This window comes from Cardiocondyla obscurior, linkage group LG23 (genome assembly GCF_019399895.1).
Source record: "Cardiocondyla obscurior isolate alpha-2009 linkage group LG23, Cobs3.1, whole genome shotgun sequence".
Classification (NCBI taxonomy): domain Eukaryota; kingdom Metazoa; phylum Arthropoda; class Insecta; order Hymenoptera; family Formicidae; genus Cardiocondyla; species Cardiocondyla obscurior.
The window spans coordinates 2,209,572-2,231,032 of NC_091886.1; the positions used below are offsets into that span (position 1 = coordinate 2,209,572).

The window sequence follows — 21,461 nt, forward strand, 5'->3', positions numbered from 1 at the left end:
TTCTATTTTTTTGTTAATTGCAAAGTATTTATAATTTATCGATGCATTTTAGGAGTCGCGACTTTCCAAAGTTGAACCGTATACAAACGGAGACAAATTTAAGGTATAATTTTACAAGTATTTATGAACTATTTGAAAGTTATACATTTATTCAGTATGACAATTTTTTTTTAATTTATCTCGTAGGAAATTATATCTACATCCGCATCTAAACTTGCGTCTGAACCTAAAGACGACTTAAGCAAACTCAAAGAAATTAGGGTATACATTTTTTTATACTTATACATTTTTAATAATCGACATAGAAATCTATACTATTAATTAATTGCATTTAATATATGTGTAACACTTACATTAATTGTTTCTCTTTATTTTTTATCTGTTTGCGGGAAAAACAAGATGAAATACAAAGAGCTTTTTAATTAAATTTTATCCTACAATCTTTTTAGGAAAGTAATGTACCTGAATGCGAAATAAGCGAGATTAAATTGAAAAAGATTAAGGTACATTCTTATATATACAGTAACACACGTTCGAACGCACACAATACATGATAGATTTAGATGATATTTTTATTTTATTTTTTATTTTAGAGCAAAGATACTAATTCCACACTTGACAAGGATGAAGTGCCCAAGGTACAATATAAAATGACAAAAATTACATATATTACACGTACTTCTTACTTTCAATTGATGGCATTATTTTATTACATTTTTGTCGTTACAATTGTAGAAAAAGATGTCTACTAGACGTAGGTCATCAACTAAATCAACAGAAATACCTGAGGTATAAAAGTGATCTTCATTTCTGTCGATGCTAATCATTGACTCTTTTCATTTTCTGGTCGCATAATCTTCGATAACATTTCTTTCCTTTCGCATATCTACATAATCTTCGACGCATACAATTCTCCATTTTTTTTCTGCTCTATCTTCGAAACTGTCTGCTGTGTCTTCGCAAATATGCATTTACTTCTCGTTGATTTAATCATTCTTACAACGCATTATTGTCTCTCATTTCTTTTGTGACAATTATTTCTTTTCTCCTCTTGCTGCTGTCTTTCTTACTTCTTTGCAGTATTTTATATTCGTTGATTATAAATATTGTTTAGGACCAAAAACCATTATTGAAACCAAAGAAGAAGAAACCTAAATCTGTGGACGAATCTCAGGTACACAATTACATATTAAAAATACATATCACTATTTTCGAAATGCGAAAATAAATTCTATATTTCTGTATCGAAAGTAAAAACTATACGATTTTTGTAATGCATACTAATTTAATATTTGTTATTAATTACTGCTGTTATTAATTGCTATATACTTTTTAAATGCTTCAAATATTAACATTATTAATGTACGAAATTTTTTAATGTTATATTTGTTTTAAAATGGAATAAAATGGTAAAGTATTCTATTGCATTTATTAATTGTAATATATTTATATAATCTACATATTTTTTAAAGTGAATATTTTTATACTTTTATACTTTTAACACATAAATGTTACATATATAAATAAATATTTTATAGAAAGAGGAACCGACTACAAAACCGAAAACTATCGGGAAATCTGAAGCACCGAAGGTACACGAAACCATAATATACACATACACCAAATTTTTTTACTTGACTTAAAAAAAAGTAAAATATTTTAATTTTTTAATATTATATTTTATAAAATAAGATATTAAATGTAAAAAAAAAGTATATTTTAAAAACATCGTTGTTACATTTTAGGAGGAAACTAAACCTAAACCGACAGAAGCTAAGGTACATAAAACAATATTACGATTGTAATATTTTAAATATAACAATGTTCTTCGCTCGCGATTAACACTGACATTTAATGCTGAAAATATACATATACGGTAATAATTAAATCATAATGCATCAAATATGCATCAAAACGCTCTCTTCTAATATCACGCCCTAATTAAAAAATGAGCACCAGCTACATTAATCACATAAAAAAAAACTGCAAGTTAAAACATTTTCCTTTACATTCAAACATATTTTAAACGTTTTTAGATGGAACCGAAAACCAAACCTAAGACAGAGGATATAAAGGTATATTTACACGTACACTACACATATGTCTTGCAACAATATTTCTTTGAACAAACTACAGAAAAAAAACGTAATAATAAAATGAAAATGATAGCAAATGAAGAACACTATTAAACTCACTCGTACACTTTTAGGAAGTCAAGCCCAAACCCGAGGAGTCAAAGGTACACGATACATTTTTTACATTACACATTTTACTATCAAATTTAATAATCGATACGTCACAATCTATTAGTATGAAAAACCAACTAAAATTTATACACGCACTTTTAGGAGGGATCAAAAATTAAACCCAAACCAGAGGAAGTAAAGGTACATTTTAGTCTCGCAGGAATACATACATATAAACTCTTGGTTGATAAAAAGATAGAATGCGATACACATATGAACATTATAATCGTAAAAACATTTTTTAGGTGGAAGATAAGCCTAAGGCTAAACCAGGGGAAACTAAGGTAAACGAAACACTTGCGCAAGTTACCACAAACATATAAAAATAACTAAAAATTTATAAATGCAATATTAATATTAAATACTTGTACGTTTTTAGGAAACACCGACAGTTAAACCTAAACTAGACGAATTAAAGGTACATTAATACTAATAATAATTTTATTTTAATACTATTTATCTTCGATCTTTTAATAAAATGCATAAATAAATTTAACAAAAGTTTAACGAAAATATTGAGCGCGCTATTAAAAAAAAATCGCTTTCTTTTACAAGCATTAACATGACCAATACACTTAAATACTTAAAAATTAATAAATTAAATATAAATTATATTAATTCATACAATATGTAAAACATTAAATTAAAATAAATTTTGCTGTTTGTAGAAAGAGGAACCTACAAAGAAACTTACGCCTAAACCAGAACCTAAGGTATACTTGACAAAATATACACATACACGATATGTATAAAATTAATTTAACATTTACACTTATATAAACGTCATTTGAAACAGGGTTTACACTTTATAATAAAATCAAATTATTGAGTCCTTATGTTTTAATTTTCAGAAGGAGGAAGAGATTACTAGAAAGAGTCTAAAATCCGTCAAGGTAAAAGAAACATTTCAGATTATCCTTTCTACAAATAAAAAAAAAACATTTTGCAGAGAAGAAAAAAAATTAATATGTCTCATATCAAACTTTTATTTGTTACAGCAACAAGAAGAGGAAAAGAAAACTCAAGAGAAAGTCGAGCTTAAGGTAATTTTATTTTTCTTGTCACGTCTATCTATAATCGTTTAAAGTAGCTTTCAATATATCGTTCTTATTAGACGTAAAAGTAATAACGCAATTAGCTGGTAGAAATTAGTATTACATAGACGTTTAATTGAATATTTTATTGCTGTAGGATTTGATTTAAAATTACGAAATTATTAATGCTAGTATTATTAGATTAGCGTTTTGTGCGTTTTCTTGCTTCTTATGATTTTGATATACCGCGGAGCGAACGTATCGATATCCTACATGAAGGTTTTTTTTTCCTAACAACGATGTATTAATACAGCCGAAGGGTGCCACTGAGACCAAACCGAAATCCCGTTTACCGCCGAAACAGGAAGTAAAAACCGAAAGCTTTCAGGGGATTCAGCTTAAACCAGTTACAAAGGATGCAAAACAGCCTCAGCAGGCTGAAAATGGCAGGGTGGATCTTAAGGTAGCCCCGCTGAAGGGAATCGTCGCGAAAAATTGGCTGCGCAATCTCTATGTCTTGCGGCTCTTCTGTGTTTCTTTCTAAACTTCAATTTTCAGCAGTCTTCTAATTTTGCATTATTAAACAGAGCCGAAATCTATTTGTGCGCATCACTTCTACGTGTCTTTTAAAAAAACTTTTTACTTTATGTCTTTAATACAAATGAAATTAATCCAACTTTTTTTTTTAATCTTATATTCTCTCTTTCTGTCTATGTATATTCTCTAGATGTATATATTGCATATGTATATATTCGCATATTCCGGTATATTTTAAATTCTACGCACAATTCTACGCATCTTTCTCTCTTCTAAATGTGTTCTAACTCTTCTGTAATTTACACTTAATCTGTTAATGTTAATAACGACGTTAATGCAATGCTAAGAGATCTCTCTTAAAAGAAAAAAAAAAAATTTGTATATGTATTTTTTTCTGTCTTTACATATCTTTCTATGCTCTGTTCATAATGACAAGTTTATCGCAACACTCATTCTTTCTTGCTACTGGCGATCTGTACAGGGATTAAACCAGCTCCATGTCTGCATTATATAACGGTCTTTATCTTTGTAGATCTCTTTGATTTTATATCGTTAATCGTTTGTTGTACAGAAAACTGAGAAGGGAGAAAAGGCTGACGCAAAGAAGACGAAGGCAGCGAAGGGAGCGAAGGAAGCGAGTTACGAGCTTCCAGAGATTCCAGATTACGAAAGACCTGTCTTGGAGAAGCCTCGGGAATTCGAATTTGCTGAGCATGTTCCTCGTGATAAGACGAAGTTCGACAGACCGGCCACGCAGGTAAGAAATCAGTAAATCTTTAAACAATTTTTCATAATATATTATTATATCAAAATAATTAGAAATATATAAGTATTAATTTAAGAAACAGCAGTCATATTGGAAAAAAATATTTTACGATCAATGATTTGTGAAAACAGTTGTTTTTTTTTTTAATTTAATTTAAGATAATGTAACTTTTAATAATATCTAACTAATTATATATTTTTTGTTTTCATGTTGCCGTTGCAGAAATTCGATTCTAAGGTGAGCAATTGTTACTTATTAATAACGAAGATAAAATATGATTTTGCTAAATTGCCAAACTCGCGAGGAATCCTGTGAATTTCGCAACCGCGACGACGCTCGAGGACGTTTTGATCGAGTTTCGCGATATGCGGTTCAGGATAATTAATTTTTACGCCCGATTTACGGACAGTTTAATTATAGCTGAGGTGCAAACCAACATCATTCGTTTTGAGCTTGGAAGGACGGTAAACTTTTCAAGAGTCGCACGTCTAAAAATATGACGTTATCGAATATTCCGTGCACTGATGCAAATAAAAACGACATATATATACACACACCTATGTATGACAATATGATTAATAATAATTTCGGCGCGATCTCTTTCGAAACTATAGTTTTTCGGCTACGAAAAGCTACGAAAACTGACCTCATAGCTTTCTGTTTTTCTCGAAAACGCAATGCCCCCGCGCCATAAATATCTTACCACCTGCACAATCACAATTAACGCGTTGCGACTGGACAGGGGGAGGGTCAGGGGGAAAAACGGAAAGGGGTAATAATCAACCGGTCCTAATCTCGCTTTGGCAAGCGATGAATGCCTCCTGTGCTACGTCGCGACTGCGACAGAACTATTTTGGCGAATAAATGCTCGTATATCATCCCCCTGAAATCGGTTTCTCGTCTTCGCCGCCGTCGTCGTCGCCGTGAACGAGGATGGAGAAAATGTTGATTGCTATTTTCAGCCTTATTACGAACAACCCAATAGCAGCTCGCATTCGTATCGCAGGGTCAGTCGTAATCGCCCTACGTACGCGATCACATTAAATCACCGTGTTAACACGATTAACCCTTGAACTCGTATTTCAGTATTTCGGTAAAGTTACCGCGATATTCGTTTAAGTCTATCTCTACTGGTGCTTCTCTATATAGGTGCATTTGTGAATTAAATTGAAATAATTGAACGCAACTGTGATGCTATCCAATTTCATTTTTTTTTTAAATTAAATAAACATATATTTAAAAAAAATTAATTTATACTAGCCTCTCTAAAAAATTACTTATTACTGATGAAACACTTTTTTCTGTTAATCATGAAGAAGAATATTAAACGATATTAATTTTGATAAATTTTTTTATCGATTATCAGCCGAAGTTACCGGAGATTAAAGCGCCGGAGACGCCTAAAATCGAAGTTATCAAGGACGTGACACCGGTCGGCAGCAGGAAAGGCTCTTTAGCACCAGGAAGCGGTACCAGCAGTCGACGTGGTTCGCTCATACCCCCCGAAGAATTGGGTCGTAGGCCCAGCTTGATCATCAGTGACGAGGTATGTTACGGAATGTACTGTGTGATCGTTAAAGTATATAGACTACCTTGTAGAGGACTGAGTTAAGAAATGCAACAGAGATGCAAAATAGTGATAGATTCAAATATTCTGATTTAATTTTTCTAGATCGCACATTAAGTTTTCAAAAATTTCAGTTTATAACATTCACTCACAAGCTTTTTAAAATTGGAGCACTTGCAAGTAGAATTTAAATATGCATTTTAATTTGATTATTAAACTATTACTCAAATAAATTGTTACAAGCTTTAAACGTTGTTGCATTCCTACTCAACTCGTGAGATCACCCAGTTTGCTTTGTAGGAGCTTTCGCCGATGTCCAAGGAAACGAATTATTGTTAATTTATTGGAAGAATTTTGTCAAATCGCCAGACATTGTTCCAATTAGTTTCAAAATGCAGAAATAAATGATTATGTCGGGATCTATTTTAATAGAATATTAAATCACAAATCAATATTAAGGTCCTCATTAAGAAGCTTATCGGATATCTGACATCTTTTACGTAATTGGAGAATTTTTTTTTATCATTATTATACTGCATATTAATAAAGCAAAGTGGGTGACACGCTAAATTTTGTACTCTTGAATATATATTCACGAGATGTATTTCGAAAAGGTTACTTTTTTACATAATATTTTCTAATTAAATTAATATTATAGGAAGAAATAAAATAAGAAATATCAAATGCATATATGCAAATAATTATAAATATTTTAATATTAATAATTTTATATATTTAAAAAAATTAATTTTGTAAACCGTGAGAAGCTTCCTGCTCTGCAGTTCTACGTTGTGCTAAATATATTTTAGAGTGCAAAGTACAAGTCCCATTAGGTAGACGATTAACGAATCGCGTAAAACACTCGATGAACAAGTAGGTAGATGACTGGCTATTGCTGGTTGGCCCTGAAATTTTTTGTAGCTTTTTTTTTTGAGTTTTATAGTGTAAGTCCAGTGATGATCTTTAGTGGTCGTATTCGTGATATAGATACGCGCCATGTATCCCCGACGACAAACTCGTCGAGTGACGCATGTCGCGTTTATTGTTAATGTCAAAGCGTGAGATTTAGAGCTAAAATTCCCTTATCAGTGAAAGATCCAGAGTTGATCAGCTTCTGAAGCATATTTATTTCCTTCTCCCGTTTCCCTTTTTGCGAGAAACAATAGAGTCCACTTGTCTCTCTTCGTCAGCGAGGGCATTGCTCTCAGTAAGAAAAAGATATTAGAAAATAATTTGCGATGTGTAATATATCAAGAACGTCCGAGATCGGTGAATCTCGACTTGTGAAAAGCAAGAACTTGAAGAACTATAAACGGACGTTTTCTTTCCAAGAAGATCGTCGAAGAAACACGGATGATTGTCGGTCATGTGGTATTACCTCATCTGAGAGTGGAACAATCGAAAACATTCTCCGTGGAAGCGCGCAATCACATATTTACTTTGAAATAATCGTTCGAAATTATAATTAAAATTACAACCTTAATAAATATTTTTAGCTGAATTGCTTATGTCTAGGGACACTTTAAAGCATAAAAATAGCAGAAAATCATTAATTAAAGTTACTAAAATTAAGCAGGTGCACAACTTGTCGTTGATGTAATTAATTTTAGTCAATACCTCGAGACTTGGTTCGGTTTCAAGATAAAGATAAAGCGGGGAATGTGTTTCGATATGTCCAACGAGATGGTAGGATAAACGTCGGCTTATAATCGAAATGGTCATGTTATGTGACATAGACATGTTGCAGCATCATATGTATATTGTGATGTACACCCAAACACAAATACACACGTGCACATACAGCCACCTTTACCTCGCAGTAGTGGTTAATAGAAATTTGGTCCATAGGAGCATAGGAAGCTTCGTCCCGGCGAGGTGGTGGACGAGCGCAAGGTGAGATTAATCGCTGAAAAAAAAAAAAAAGAGAAAAAAAGAAAAAAAAAAGCGCAGAAGCGAATGTCTCGTCTGCAACCTTACTCGACTACCAAATGCATTTTTATTCTACTTACTTTTCTCACACACTCTTTCGTACACACTCACCGAAGCATCGCGCAAAGAGAATCAATTTAATCATTTAAGTTCGCCAAAAAGGAGAGACTATTAAAATGTATATAAAAATGTATAAAAGTTAAACGTGAGATTTTTTTTATAAATAATCTTTTGTAAAAATTTAATATTTTACTTTCTGATTTTCCTTACAATTTTAATGTGACTTTGTTAACGATAGCGAGTGAACAATTGCAGTCGATTCTCTTTGCTCGAGCTTGCCTGCTCGTTACTACTATTTTACTCACTGTGATCGTACTTTATAGCACACGATGCACGAAATCTATACGCATCGTCTCGAATTTAATTGCGCACACTTTGACAAGAATGGTTTGATCTACACTCGATTAATAATAGATAAACTTTACATTATCGGGAATATAGTTAGATTTCCGACGATGGCGGGCAAACTTTTACACAAGAGGGTTTCGGCATTTTTCATTTTGAAAAAAATATATATTTATTTTAACTTCTTTCCTTTTAAATTTCATATCTGTTGATTTATTAATATAGAAAATATTTGCGAAACTCTTTCGTGTTTCGACGTACATGATCGAAGATTTGATCAACGAGTAAACAACAAATGCATCTTTGCATCTGGCACGGATCTGTTGCAACCGAATCTATGCATACTTAATGATAATATTAATAATAAAAAATAACATTAATTTATAATGCGAAATAAAAAAAGAGTAAAGGAAGCTGGGGCTTGTCCGTGTGTGCGTCGGATCTTCAGTTAATCACTCGCATACAAGGTTTCGAATCTTTTCTAGATTACATCTTCACTCGATAGATCACCGAGTGATCTTGGCAAGCATTTTGCCGCCGTAGGCAGGCAGTCATCGGTGCTAATAAATGTGCCGAGCCGAGTGAGACAAAATGTGTGAATTATGTTTAACAATCAAGCGATCTTGTTGCCCGCGTAAAACACTTGTTACCTCATTTATGTCTATCAAATTTAAATTATTTTGTCGTTCAAGCAATTTTATTACCGAGTATTATTGATGCAGTAATAACTTTGTTATAACATTTTGGAATAATGCCGATCTCGACTAGCCACCGATGCGCCCTTGCTTCTCTACAAAATTACCTCGATTCTTCGTGTCGTAAAAAATCGATCATAAATGCGTTATAAAATTTTTATTAATTTTTAAAACAGCGATTACACGTTAGAATTATTATAATTAAAATACAGATCTGTAACAAAATTTATATCAAAGTAATAGAAGAAGACACGATTGATTCGAGGTAATCGATGCAATTCTCAGATTACTTTTGCGAAATGGCGAGTCCGCTCTTCAAGAGATTTATCTCTTTAATGCAATCACACATGATCCGGTTGCATCTAAACTCACTGACGTAACTGACCATCGCGCACCGCCGAATCGCACTATTCCGTCTAGTAATGCACTGCACAGAAATGCAAACGCACATGCCGTCGCAACGTCGGTAAAGCGAGCCTCAAACAAATTAGCCCCCGTTTGTGTTCGTCTACCGCGATTCCTCGTCGTTCCCCCTCAGCCTTCTAGCATTCCTTTGCGCGTATCTTCGGATATTCACCTAAATTCAACCCCAAGCGAATAATAAAAGCAGCCTCAGTTTAACCCGAGGCGAGAAAAGCCGATTCTCACCCCGAATTTAACAGAAACAACAAAGCCAGCACGCAGGAGCGTTTTTGTTTTCCCGTTTTTGGAACCGTCGCTTTTTGCCAAAACTGTTATAAATGAGAAAAGGTATTTCAATGTCCGTCCTGTGTAAATCTGTCGGGAAGTGTTAACCAAAAGTTTCCGCGTTAACAATAAAAACGACGAAAGGAATATCTCCGCAACGACGCGCAGTCACTTGACCCTCATGTATTCGTCTCTGTGATTTTTTGCAGTTGGGAAGGTTACGGCCCGGTGAGGTGTTGGTGGACACAAAGGTGAGATTTGTGTTCGCTATAACACAAAGCTTACCTGCTCAGAGTACCATCACCAGCAATATTCCGTTTACCATGTATCGCCCTGTTTCTTTTTTCTTTTTTTTCAATCTTTATCTGTGCCACGGATATCAATCTCCTTTTTTAAACTTTGACATTTTTCTGCGCCCCATCTCCTCCAATTATCATAATTTTTAAGCATCATTTATAAGCCCTTGTTGCCCACAAAAGACAAAAGTAATAAAAAGCCCAGTAACTAAAACGAAAACTAAAAACGTAAAGCTCGGCGGAGAAAGATCCCCAGTGAGAGAGGCAAAAGCAACACCACGCGTTACCACGGGACGGCAATAATAATATTAATAATAATAATTGATATTAATAATTAAAAAAAAAAAAAAGAAAAATAATTCTGCGACATGTTTTGACTGAGGTTTTTGAGGTTGTCGCTGTTGCTGCTGCTGCTAAACATGCTAGCCGCTATTTTCTCAACCACCGCGGTTTAATGCCGTAATTCTTTAATACAGGTTTAATATGTTCGTGAGAGCATATTGGCAAGTAATTTACTGATCAATAATCTGAGTTCTTTTTCTCTTACACGAAAAGCGAGTCATCCCTTTCTTCCCCCCGTAATATCGAGTCACCCTTTCAGAAATCGAGAAATCTAATTTCTCTCTGTCCCCCTTTTCTGTCTCTACCTCTCTGTCTCTATCTCATCTTTTATTTTTTCACGCACCACACACAGAATAAGCCCGGCCGACCAGGCGCACTGCAAGAAAAAGAGGTTAGCACAATATCTCTGTCGTGCGTGTACGCATATGTATATTTTTATATTATTTTGTACTATATACGTAATTTATACATATACAATTACTTCGATATTTATTTTTCTATTTATTACGTGCTTAAAATCGAGAAATTTAAACAGGATATTTCAGAATAATTTCCAAAAATTTAATGCGCAAATTGATTAATGAGAACTTAATTATTTATTTGCAAAATTATATTTAAAATTATATTTTAAATAAAGAAATTTATTAAAAGGTTCAAAACGGATCAAATAATGAAATTTTTTAACGACGCAGAAGTTTACCGCCTTTTTTTTTTACATGTTTAAGAAAATTATTACCAAGATACTTAATTTTATATTAAATTTTTATATCTGTAAGTTTTTGGACGTTATTCTAAACCTGTATGCTGTATAAATATTTTGCAAAGAGCACTTTCTCGTGATGGTCAACGTCGACGGGATGCGCTTTCCGATGGTATTTCTTTGCATTGCATCGATTTATAATTAAATTTTGTAATTATATGTTAAAAAGACATATGAATCGATTCGATGTATGTAACGCCTAAGAAAGCTCATTGCGGTCGCGTTGCAAAAATTTTGCTTATTAGTTCGAGCGGATACACCTGTACATTTTATGCAGCTGTATAGATGCAGTTTAGACGCAATTGTAATGGTGGTAAAGAGATTGTAGTTAAGTAATAATAAGTTCTCTGACATATTATGTTTCCTATTATGTCTCATGCCTTAAATAAATTATTCACGCAAACTGTACCACCATTAAAAATTAAGTAGTTGCAATACAACTCGGTATTAGATTTATCGTAGCGATGCAATTTTATGTCAGAGTTTAAACCGGCATTCCCCAACGAATAAAATAAAATCTTTGAAAATTATCTTGTGTAAAATCTGTTCTAAAGATTTCAGTTTAACATCTAATAACACAGTTAATTGCATTTTTTTTCTTTATAATAATTTATTTTAATTTACGCCAAATTAATTATGAATTTTATACAAGTGACAGAAATTTTTTACAAACAATGTAGTCTATTATTTTTAAAGACCGACGCTGGAGATTCTGGTTCTTTTTCATATTTTTGCATGTCGCTGCGATAAATTTAAAACCAAGCAAGTTAACTCCTATGTGTCGAAAAAAAAAATATATATATATACTATATATAAAATATATATGTGTGAAATAACTTATTTATGTAGAATTTTATGTATAGGTGTAAATATCCATCGTGCTCACATTATATGTGTCAAATAGAATTCGGTCCGGTTAATCTCACTTTCATCGTTACGAATACGGTGTCGCCTTTTAGAAAGATAATATTTGTTTTATTGTGTTATAATTAAACTTTATAAATGGCATCGTATTTGTACGTACATTACCGTATAGATACCGTAACGTGTCTCTTTGTAAATAATCCTGATAACTGCATTTCCTGTGAGACAAATATTCAAATGGCAATTTAGTTGACAGGGATCAGTTTGATTCACGGAGTAAGCAATCATTTCATCGTCAGATCAATAAAAAGTCATTCATGTCATACACATCGAATCCACGTTTTTCTCTCTCTCTTCCCTAACTTTCTGTAAATCTTCTATTAATTTTCTTAGTACTATCATAATTCTAACATTAAGGAAGGCTTGCGAGGACAGGCCAGAAATATTGCTAATACCTTATTGTAGACTGTCATAAAAAAATAATTAAATTGCACAATAGAGATAACGACACGAAATAAAAATTAATAATACATTTAGCGACGATACAATTTTTAACGTTATACTATGAAAATTTTAACAATGTAATTTTTTAATCAGAAAAAAAGTGATTTTAAATATTCTATTCGAACGTTTTTCTTTCCTGCAAATAGTTATCTCTTTTTATGCAATTTAATCGCGTCTGAAAATCTGTTAACTGAGGACGATTTTATATTAATAATAATCAACTACTACGTTACGGCTTTAAATTCTCATCTTACTCGTAATATGTGATTCTCACTTTTGCTTTGCAATTCACATATCGTGGTATATGCGTTTCACCACGATTTCACTCACTGAGTGGGCACCGATATGCACAAATATCACTTCCATCACTATAAGAATCCGAATTTGAGATTTGAATCAATATTTCTCGATCATTTTTAAGTCGAAAGCAGGAATGATATAAGAATGTACATATTAATTTTTAATACTATTTAAAATTTGTTGTGTAAATATTTTCAAGAAATATTAAAATTATATTTTCCTGCTTTCTTCATTTTCTCTCTCATTTATACATATAATTAATACGTTCCCTATCTGTTTCCTTAGTCCGTCCATGCGATTCAAGTAATTCTTACGCATTTAAAGTATTATCTCTAGTGTTAATTATTTGGGATATTTTCTTTGCACGTGATAATCTGTTAAAATTAAAAAAAAAAAATAAGAAAATATAATTAAGTGATAGATTAATGGTATTTTATTTTTACAAAAGTACCATTGAAAATGCGTAAGAAAAATCTTTGAAATTGCAGTGGTTACACGCGATTAAAAAATGCCACGGATTTCGGAAAGCCATCATATAAAATTATCCGTTAATCGATCCTATCTTGCTAATTAATGTAGTCTGAAAAGAAAAAGAATGATTTTTAGCATTGTCACTAACACTATTTGAAACTCACTCGATTTAGTAACTAACATAATGTGAACTAACGGTTGAAACGTAACGCCGATTAATAATGTAAAATAACTTTTAATTGTAAATAACATTAACTTACAATTAAATGTGAATAAACGTAAGTAATTATTAAAATGTTAAAAAATATACGAAGCATGAGTGCTGTAAATTTTTTTAGCGATACTGACGACTTCCATTTCTTTACTTTTCCGTCAATTTCTTTTTATACGCGAGATAATAATTTCTAAGATAATAAAATCAGCTTCTATCATAAAATAAAAATTAAGATTACAAGAAACGATTCTAGAAAATAATTTTATCTTAACATCATCTTTTATACAATATTTTTAGCTACGTATATATTAACTACAATAGATTGATCAAAAAATTTTAATATTATATGTTTAATTAGGGGAAGTCGTTGCGCGCCGTGCTTGAAACTTTTTTCGCTTTATTATAAAAGCTTTTCAATGTCTATGTTAAATACGACGGTGAACGGCATGTAAGTTTGCTCACGTTTATATCTGAATGGCGCAGCGTCGTCGTCCGAGCACAGCGGACATCAGAAGACCCAGCGTGGCGGACCTCGAGAATAGGATCAACTTACCTAGCACACCTCTGCGAGATGTTGGACCAGCTGGACCACCCCAGATCGTCGATGTTCAAGAATCGTATTCCGCCGTCGAAGGTGACGCATCCCGTTGTTCTTTAACCATTTATAATTGCTGCGACGACGACGTTTGTACTGCAAAATTATTTTTATTTTATATCGGTATTGCATTGGGATTTTTGCAGACTCGACGGCGTATCTCACCGTCGCGGTGGAGGGCACGCCCGCGCCAACCTTTAAGTTCTATAAGGGCATCACCGAGATCATCGAAGGTGGCCGTTTCAAATTCCTCACGGACTCGGAGACCAACACGATCACCCTCTGCATGAGGAAGACGAAGCCTAACGACGAGGGCACATACAAGATCGTCGTGAGCAACATCCATGGCGAAGATTCCGCCGAGATGCAGCTCTATGTTTCCGGTGAGTTACGTTCCTTTTTAAATCGTATAAAGCTTGAGTACCAAATAATAAAAATATAAATATAACCATTTCAATTTTAATATATGTGTAATATGGTCTAATTAATGTATTAATAATGGCACAAATTCATGTTAATTAATGAAGCTATTTATTAACGTGATAGACGCCAGTGGTATGGACTTCCGTGCTATGTTGAAGAAAAGGAAATATCAAAAGTGGGCACGAGAAGAGGCTGAGCAAGAAAAAGTGGATTTGAAAGAAGTCGAGAAACCCATGCCAGCGTTGAAAAAAGTAGAAAGGGTACGTGTTATTTTAATTTTTAACGTAAATATGTTAATAATATACAATATTTATGCAAAAAAGTTAAATTATTGATTTAAATTTTGGATTAACATGAGGTTCAAGCAGTATTTAATTATATAGATATTATTCGTCATATATAAATATTTTTAACTTTAAAACAGGTTTAATTTGAATGAAATTATATTGCGTAATATTTTTGAACAGAATTAGTTACGCATTACACTCATAATCATCATCAATATAATGCACATAATAGAAATGTGCAAATGCGATTTTAACACGTCATTAATAGCCTGATGATGTCTTGACGAATGTAAGAACAGGTGACATGTTGATGTGAGATATGCGATATAAATCTAATTCTGCTTTTTGGAGTCTTTATTCTATTTCGCATTCCAATTAAAAAATCTTTTTTTTTTTTAATTCTTATTTGACATTTATACTTCGTTAAAAAATTCATTAATTTAATGAGATATGATTATTCTTAAAAACAGCACATCTTCAAGATCTGAAAGCGCATTATTTGCCTATTTATTTCTCTTTGTTTCTCTCTTCTTCCTTTCTCTATCTACTTCTGTCTCTTATAATTAGTCACAAAGCGATCTGCATGGATCGAGCTGGTACCAAGACGGCGAGGAAATAGTCATCTTGACATCTGGGGTGGAAATCTTTCGAATTTCCCTCGTCAAGAAGGGTGAAATTAACTGGAGCTGGCTTAAGGTCTTTTTCCGAGCGATCCACACAATAAATCACAATAATACGACAGCATGACGATTACAAAACGTATTTAGAACATTGACAGGACATTAAAATTGACAATTTTAATTTCTTTTAATATTAATTTTTTAAAATAACAATAAAATTATTATGAAATAATAATAAATTCTACACTTGAGTAAAGAGAATTGTAGAAAATCGCTTGATTGTTATCAGAAAGTTAAAAATTTTATTCTTACTTTATATTATCTAAACATTTTAACCATGCCGTGTTCTCTTACTTCCCCCTTGCCTTCACTCTGTCGCGCAAGCGATATAACTTTCTTTTCTTATTTTTAACGTATGCATTTTTTGTAATTTATGTGGTTTAGAGTTAATGCTACACTTTGAAGTACATCTATCCCTCTTGGCTTTTATCAATTATCCTATCTTAAAAAGTCATGTATGTATACTTGCATCATATATTTCTCGATTTATAAACAAGCACGACGTCGTTGATAAAAAAAAATGTGACAAAACTGGCATTGCACATGATATTTTTTATACATTAGAAGAAAAGCATTATCTCTAAACGTGTAGAAGTAGGAAGCGTAGTAAGAACTTTGATATATTTAATTTTGTAAATTTTATAACTATAAAAAGCATATTTATATAATAGTAATAATTAAACATTTCAATGAAAGATCCTAAATCAAAAAAATAAAAAAAAAATCGGTGTTATCTTATATCAATTATTTCTTAATTTTACATATATTTTTTTAAAAATCAGAGTTCTTTATCAGTATTGGTTAGACGGTTAGAGTGACATTAACCATGATGTGTGTGTGCCGGGCATGCAGGACGTCTTCAACATTCAGCGCAGGCCAAGTTTGCAGGAGCTAATCGTCGACTGGCCAAAGCTAGCGGCACACGTCAAGGAGAAGGTTCGCGAAAAAAAATTCTTAAAGCAATACATCCTTGCATTAGATTCGAAAAAGCCATGAAACAAAGAGCAGAATCGCCCTCTAAGGCTTTCTCATCCTACACGGTATTCTGGTTAATTATATTCGAATATTACAACACGATTATTCAGCTATTAAATAGTATAAATTATTCAGATAAAATTGTTTAATTATACAAAATTAGGAAGTGAGGACGATACCATAAGATTAAATTTTTTGTACATCTCGATTTTATTATTATGCCTAATTTGCCAGAATACCCTCGTGTTTCTTGGATTTTCTAAACTTTGACCCTTTGAACCAGATAAGACACAGAAATTGTGTTATTGTAACACAGCAAAGAGATCGGCTCTTTAAACGTTCAAAGTAACTGTGATTGATCTCTTTGTTTTATTGCGGCAGGTGTTACATCAATCCGACTAAGGATGTAAACCGAATAAGTCAATGAAAACGAAAGCCAGTTATCTCGCAAGAATTTGATAGTTACATTAATTTTGATTCAATTTTACAAAAATATGATACAAAAATACCTAGTAATAAATTCCATAAGCTTTTTAAAAATTAAAATTCTTGCGCTATGTACGATTGAGAGATTCCCTTTGGCCTGCGCTTTTATAATCTCTGAAAATTTTGAGAAACTGTGAAACGAAAGTGCGAATATGAATTTATTCATATTATTTATATTATCTGATTTATTTATCCACTTTCATGCGGATTAAATAAAAATTAACGAACCACGATTGAATCATCCATGCTCTTCGTGCTTGGCTTAATTAAAAAAAAAATGTCTCGCTATTATATTTTATAATCACGCATGTGTATACATACATATCATACATATATGCATACATACATACACGCTTTTATAAATAATTTTTAACTAAAATACATAACAATGCAGATTGTTGAATGCTCATCTCATTAGACAGTTTCCCTACTAAAACAAATTATAGACATTTTAAATAATATTTCTTGCCTTCGCATTACGAATTACACATATAATCGTACTTATAAAAGCAATAGAACTATCAATGCAAATAAAAATAGTATAGCCACGTCACTAATAATTATTATAATTGTTATGATTATTATTTAATCGTATTAATCATATTAATTATTAATAAATGATTGCGATCACAATTAATTATCCATAACTCATAATGACGAGTAGCAGCTAGCAACAATTTATGAAAACGAAAATTCGAAATAACGAAACGATCGACACGACGTTATTCTGATAATAATAAGAAGATACTGTGACCGCGAATGTGCCTTTTCTTGTTTCTAGAATAGTGGATCGCGTAGGCCATCTTTGGCCGAATTAATACCCGACTGGCCAACTCTGCATCACTTCATCAAGACGGAGGTTGGACCGATTCCTCACGTGAATCGAACTCCTCATCAAATATTTATTATATTATTATAATGACTGTCTGTGTGCCTGTCGCTGTTATCTCGACAGTCTTCAAAGCTCAACCTTCTTCTTCTTCTTTTGCTCGAGAACTTCCTTTCTCTTGACAACTTCTGTACAAATTAATTACGATGCCCCAAACTCTGCTGATGTTTTTTTTCCGCCTTCGATTAATGAATTCTATTTTATTAATCACTTAAGGTCTCAAAGTTACGTTGCTTCTGTTGCATCTCCACTTTCTCTAATTCCACTTTTATTATCTGAGAAAGAATATTCTGTTTAATTTTTGTTAAGTTATATTAAATTTTACTTGCAGGGATTCTAATTTGTGACAAGTTTGGTTTATAAAAAAAGTTCATTAAATATTATTGATCTATTAGAATCAGTTTTCTAATAATTATTTTAAATCTAAATATTCTATTTATTAGAATTAAGTCGATTAAAAAATTATTCACAGTTGGATTCCCTGACAAATAATATTTTTTTCTTATCGGTGTCGTTTATTGAATGTATTTATACATATAAGTAAGCAAGTATAAGCAAGCAACGCCTTCTGTAGCAACTGTTTTCTCGCGCAATGGTGAATTTTTTTTTTAATAATTTTTTCGGAAAAGCCCACATATTCTACTTTTTATCAAATCCGTTTAACACCATTTTAACAATAAGCATGACGAGTCACAAGCTCGAAAACAAGCTTGTTTAGTCAACTCTGCCAATGAACGATCAACTAAACTTCTCACGAACTCTTTTCTCTGTAATTTTCTTTTTTAGGATTTGTTTTAGACTCGTCATATTTTTTTTCGTCGTCTTCGGCTTCTACGTCGGAAGCAACGCCAATTTTTTGAGTTTTCTGCCGATTTTTTTCACTATCTTTTGTAGCCTGGCAAAGCTGTCGATGTTAAACAATATTATTGTGGATTTCTCAGTTAAATCTGCAAATACGATTCATAATTGATTAACGGTCTCTTTTTCACAGAAACAAGAAAGTTTTCTGAAGCCACTGGTGGATCAATATGCAAAAGAAGGGAAAGACAAAAAAGTTGTGTTTGAAGCGAATTTTTCGAAACCGAATTGCAAGCCTAAATGGTTCTTCCGAAAAGACGTAAGTAATTCTTTCAGAAATAATTTTTAATTTTCGTAAACTAGAACATTTTGCGTAATTTATTTTGTAATAAAAAAGACAAAGTTGAGAACTGAATGCAATTGAAATTAAATTATATACTTAACTAAAAATTAATTATTTCTTATACAGGAATTATTCCCATCAGCGAAATACAAATTTAAAAACGAAGAAGATTGTTATCAGCTCATCATTACTCCACCTAAAGTCGAAGACACTGGAAAATATACGATCGAAATTGCTGGCATATCCAGCACAGCTTTTCTGAATGTGGATGGTACCTAATTTGTTTTTCATAAATTTTCTTTTTTAAAATTAAATTTATCAATTAAATAAAATTTATATCTTGTAATTTTTTTTAAATTTTTAGAACCCGATCCAACATACAGCTTCTTGAAGCCTTTGTCGAAGAAGACCAGCGGTTTTACAAAGCATGAAACTTACATGGAGTGTACAGTTAGTTCTAATATGGCACAAGTTTCTTGGTATAAAGGCAAAACGAAACTTGAGGTAACTTATAAATCAGAAAAGCTGGGCTGGCATTCAAGAGCTGGAACAATTTAAATATTAAAAAAAACTTTTTTTTTTAGGATGGAGACCAATACAGTATCTCTAAAGACATGTCCGGCGTGTGCCGACTAGCGATTAGAAGCGCAACTCTTGAAGATAGTGGCGAATATACTTGCAAGATAAGTAAGCAGCCAGACAAGACCGAAACTACCCTCACTGTAGTCGGTAAGTATTATTTTTATAATTTACAGCAATGTAATTTAATTGTCATTAAACTACGATTTTTCTTTTTTATAAAACTTAATATTTTTTATTAGAATATCCATATAAGTTCGTCAAAGTGCTGAAACATCAGCAGTTAATAGAAAAGGAAACCTTGACTTTACTTTGCGAGCTGGATGATGCAGCCGGAGAAGTACAATGGTTTAAAGGCGATCAAGCAATTACACCTGACAAAAGGTGGTTTTTAATTTAGAGAACTTTTTAAGTTGAATTAATAATTAATTATTTTTAAAAATATCCTTCTTCTAAAATTTATCTGTAAATTAAGAAAAAAATTTTGATTAATGATTTTTTACTAGGGTACAAATTAAAGAAGAAGGTAGGAAACGAAAGCTTATCATTAAGGATTGTAAAGTCACTGATGCCGGGCTTTATTCTTGCGTGAGCAACGCGGACAAGACCGAAGCTGAAATTGTGATAAATTGTAAATATAATAGTTTCTATAATTTAGTCTCGATTATTTAACAAAGAATTATATAATTATATTTATATATTTATTTATTAATTTTTGTAAATTATAGATGCAAATCGCTTCAACAAGAAATTAAAAGATACCGTTGCGGTGGAGAGAGAAAAACTGGTCCTGGACGTTGAACTTCAAGATCAGACCGCACCGGCTGTATTCTATTTCAACGGCGAGAAAATTGAGCCTAACGAAAGAGTGGAGATAAAAAATCTCGGCGGCGGTAAGCACCAGTTGGTTTTCAATAAAGTGGAAATGACCGACGATGGTGAAATTATGTGCGAGAGCGGTCAATTGACGAGTAGCTGCAAGCTCACTGTAAAAAAAGGCGAGAGTAAACCGATCGTCGATTTCCCTGACAAAGTCGAAGGACCGTGCAGTGCGCCATTAATCTTTGTTGTGCCTTTCAAAGGTAACAGTCACATTTGATACATAATTTAGTAAAATTTAATAATTATAAATTAAAATTAATGGACTGTGAATAAAAAAATTTATGTTTGCATTTTTTTTACAGTTGATGGCACCAAGCAGAGTCAAGTAGAAGCGAAGCTGATGAAAGACGGCAAACCGCTGCCTCTCAAAGACGTCGAGATTGTCGTTGGCGAAGATAAAATCACGTATAAAATTAAGAAACCTCAACGCGAATCATCTGGCGTTTACCAAATAAAGATAGGTAACAATCAGGGAGAAGAAGTAAAAGATGTCAATATCGTTATGCAAGGTTTGTAATTTTATAAAACTAATCTTTTATAAAATTTCAAGTCTTAATTTGTTCTCATGTATTTATTATTCTTATTAGACGTCCCATCTCCACCGTATGACGTCGAAGTCAATGAGATATTCCAGAATTCCTGCGTCGTGTCTTTTAAGCCATCGAAAGATGACGGCGGCTCACCTATCACGAAGTACGTCATCGAGCGTCTCGATCTTAGCTTGAAGGCTCAATGGGACAACGTCGGCGAAGTCACGTCGGGCGAAAAATGCATTTACAAAGTTGAAGATCTAATTGCGAAAAAAGAGTACAAATTCCGTATACGAGCTGTGAATAAGCTCGGCTCCAGCGAACCGGCAATGTTTGGCAAACCCGTCTTAGCCAAAGATCCATGGGGTAAATTTTTT

General features: G+C 32.6%; 1 protein-coding gene across 12 annotated transcripts in view; it reads left to right on the forward strand.

Moving 5' to 3' along the window:
• Positions 1-21,461, forward strand: part of Bent (projectin protein bent) — a 76,833-nt gene that overhangs the window by 25,064 nt on the left and 30,308 nt on the right. For 6 of the 12 annotated variants that reach the window (XM_070671513.1, XM_070671514.1, XM_070671515.1 and 3 more), the window contains 36 exons: positions 53-103; positions 187-261; positions 450-503; positions 594-638; positions 736-789; positions 1,115-1,174; positions 1,539-1,592; positions 1,746-1,778; positions 2,037-2,075; positions 2,210-2,239; positions 2,349-2,387; positions 2,492-2,530; positions 2,626-2,664; positions 2,915-2,959; positions 3,098-3,139; positions 3,245-3,289; positions 3,594-3,743; positions 4,389-4,574; positions 4,806-4,820; positions 5,950-6,129; positions 7,999-8,043; positions 10,076-10,117; positions 10,857-10,895; positions 14,101-14,251; positions 14,359-14,595; positions 14,759-14,895; positions 17,845-17,922; positions 18,944-19,069; positions 19,220-19,364; positions 19,458-19,597; positions 19,678-19,822; positions 19,915-20,056; positions 20,179-20,303; positions 20,401-20,754; positions 20,857-21,063; positions 21,142-21,450. In XM_070671513.1, coding sequence (XP_070527614.1) covers positions 53-103; positions 187-261; positions 450-503; positions 594-638; positions 736-789; positions 1,115-1,174; positions 1,539-1,592; positions 1,746-1,778; positions 2,037-2,075; positions 2,210-2,239; positions 2,349-2,387; positions 2,492-2,530; positions 2,626-2,664; positions 2,915-2,959; positions 3,098-3,139; positions 3,245-3,289; positions 3,594-3,743; positions 4,389-4,574; positions 4,806-4,820; positions 5,950-6,129; positions 7,999-8,043; positions 10,076-10,117; positions 10,857-10,895; positions 14,101-14,251; positions 14,359-14,595; positions 14,759-14,895; positions 17,845-17,922; positions 18,944-19,069; positions 19,220-19,364; positions 19,458-19,597; positions 19,678-19,822; positions 19,915-20,056; positions 20,179-20,303; positions 20,401-20,754; positions 20,857-21,063; positions 21,142-21,450 — 3,697 coding nt within the window. The remainder of the gene's footprint in view (positions 1-52; positions 104-186; positions 262-449; positions 504-593; positions 639-735; positions 790-1,114; positions 1,175-1,538; positions 1,593-1,745; positions 1,779-2,036; positions 2,076-2,209; positions 2,240-2,348; positions 2,388-2,491; positions 2,531-2,625; positions 2,665-2,914; positions 2,960-3,097; positions 3,140-3,244; positions 3,290-3,593; positions 3,744-4,388; positions 4,575-4,805; positions 4,821-5,949; positions 6,130-7,998; positions 8,044-10,075; positions 10,118-10,856; positions 10,896-14,100; positions 14,252-14,358; positions 14,596-14,758; positions 14,896-17,844; positions 17,923-18,943; positions 19,070-19,219; positions 19,365-19,457; positions 19,598-19,677; positions 19,823-19,914; positions 20,057-20,178; positions 20,304-20,400; positions 20,755-20,856; positions 21,064-21,141; positions 21,451-21,461) is intronic. The other 6 variants (XM_070671520.1, XM_070671519.1, XM_070671523.1 and 3 more) reach the window with 4 other exon arrangements.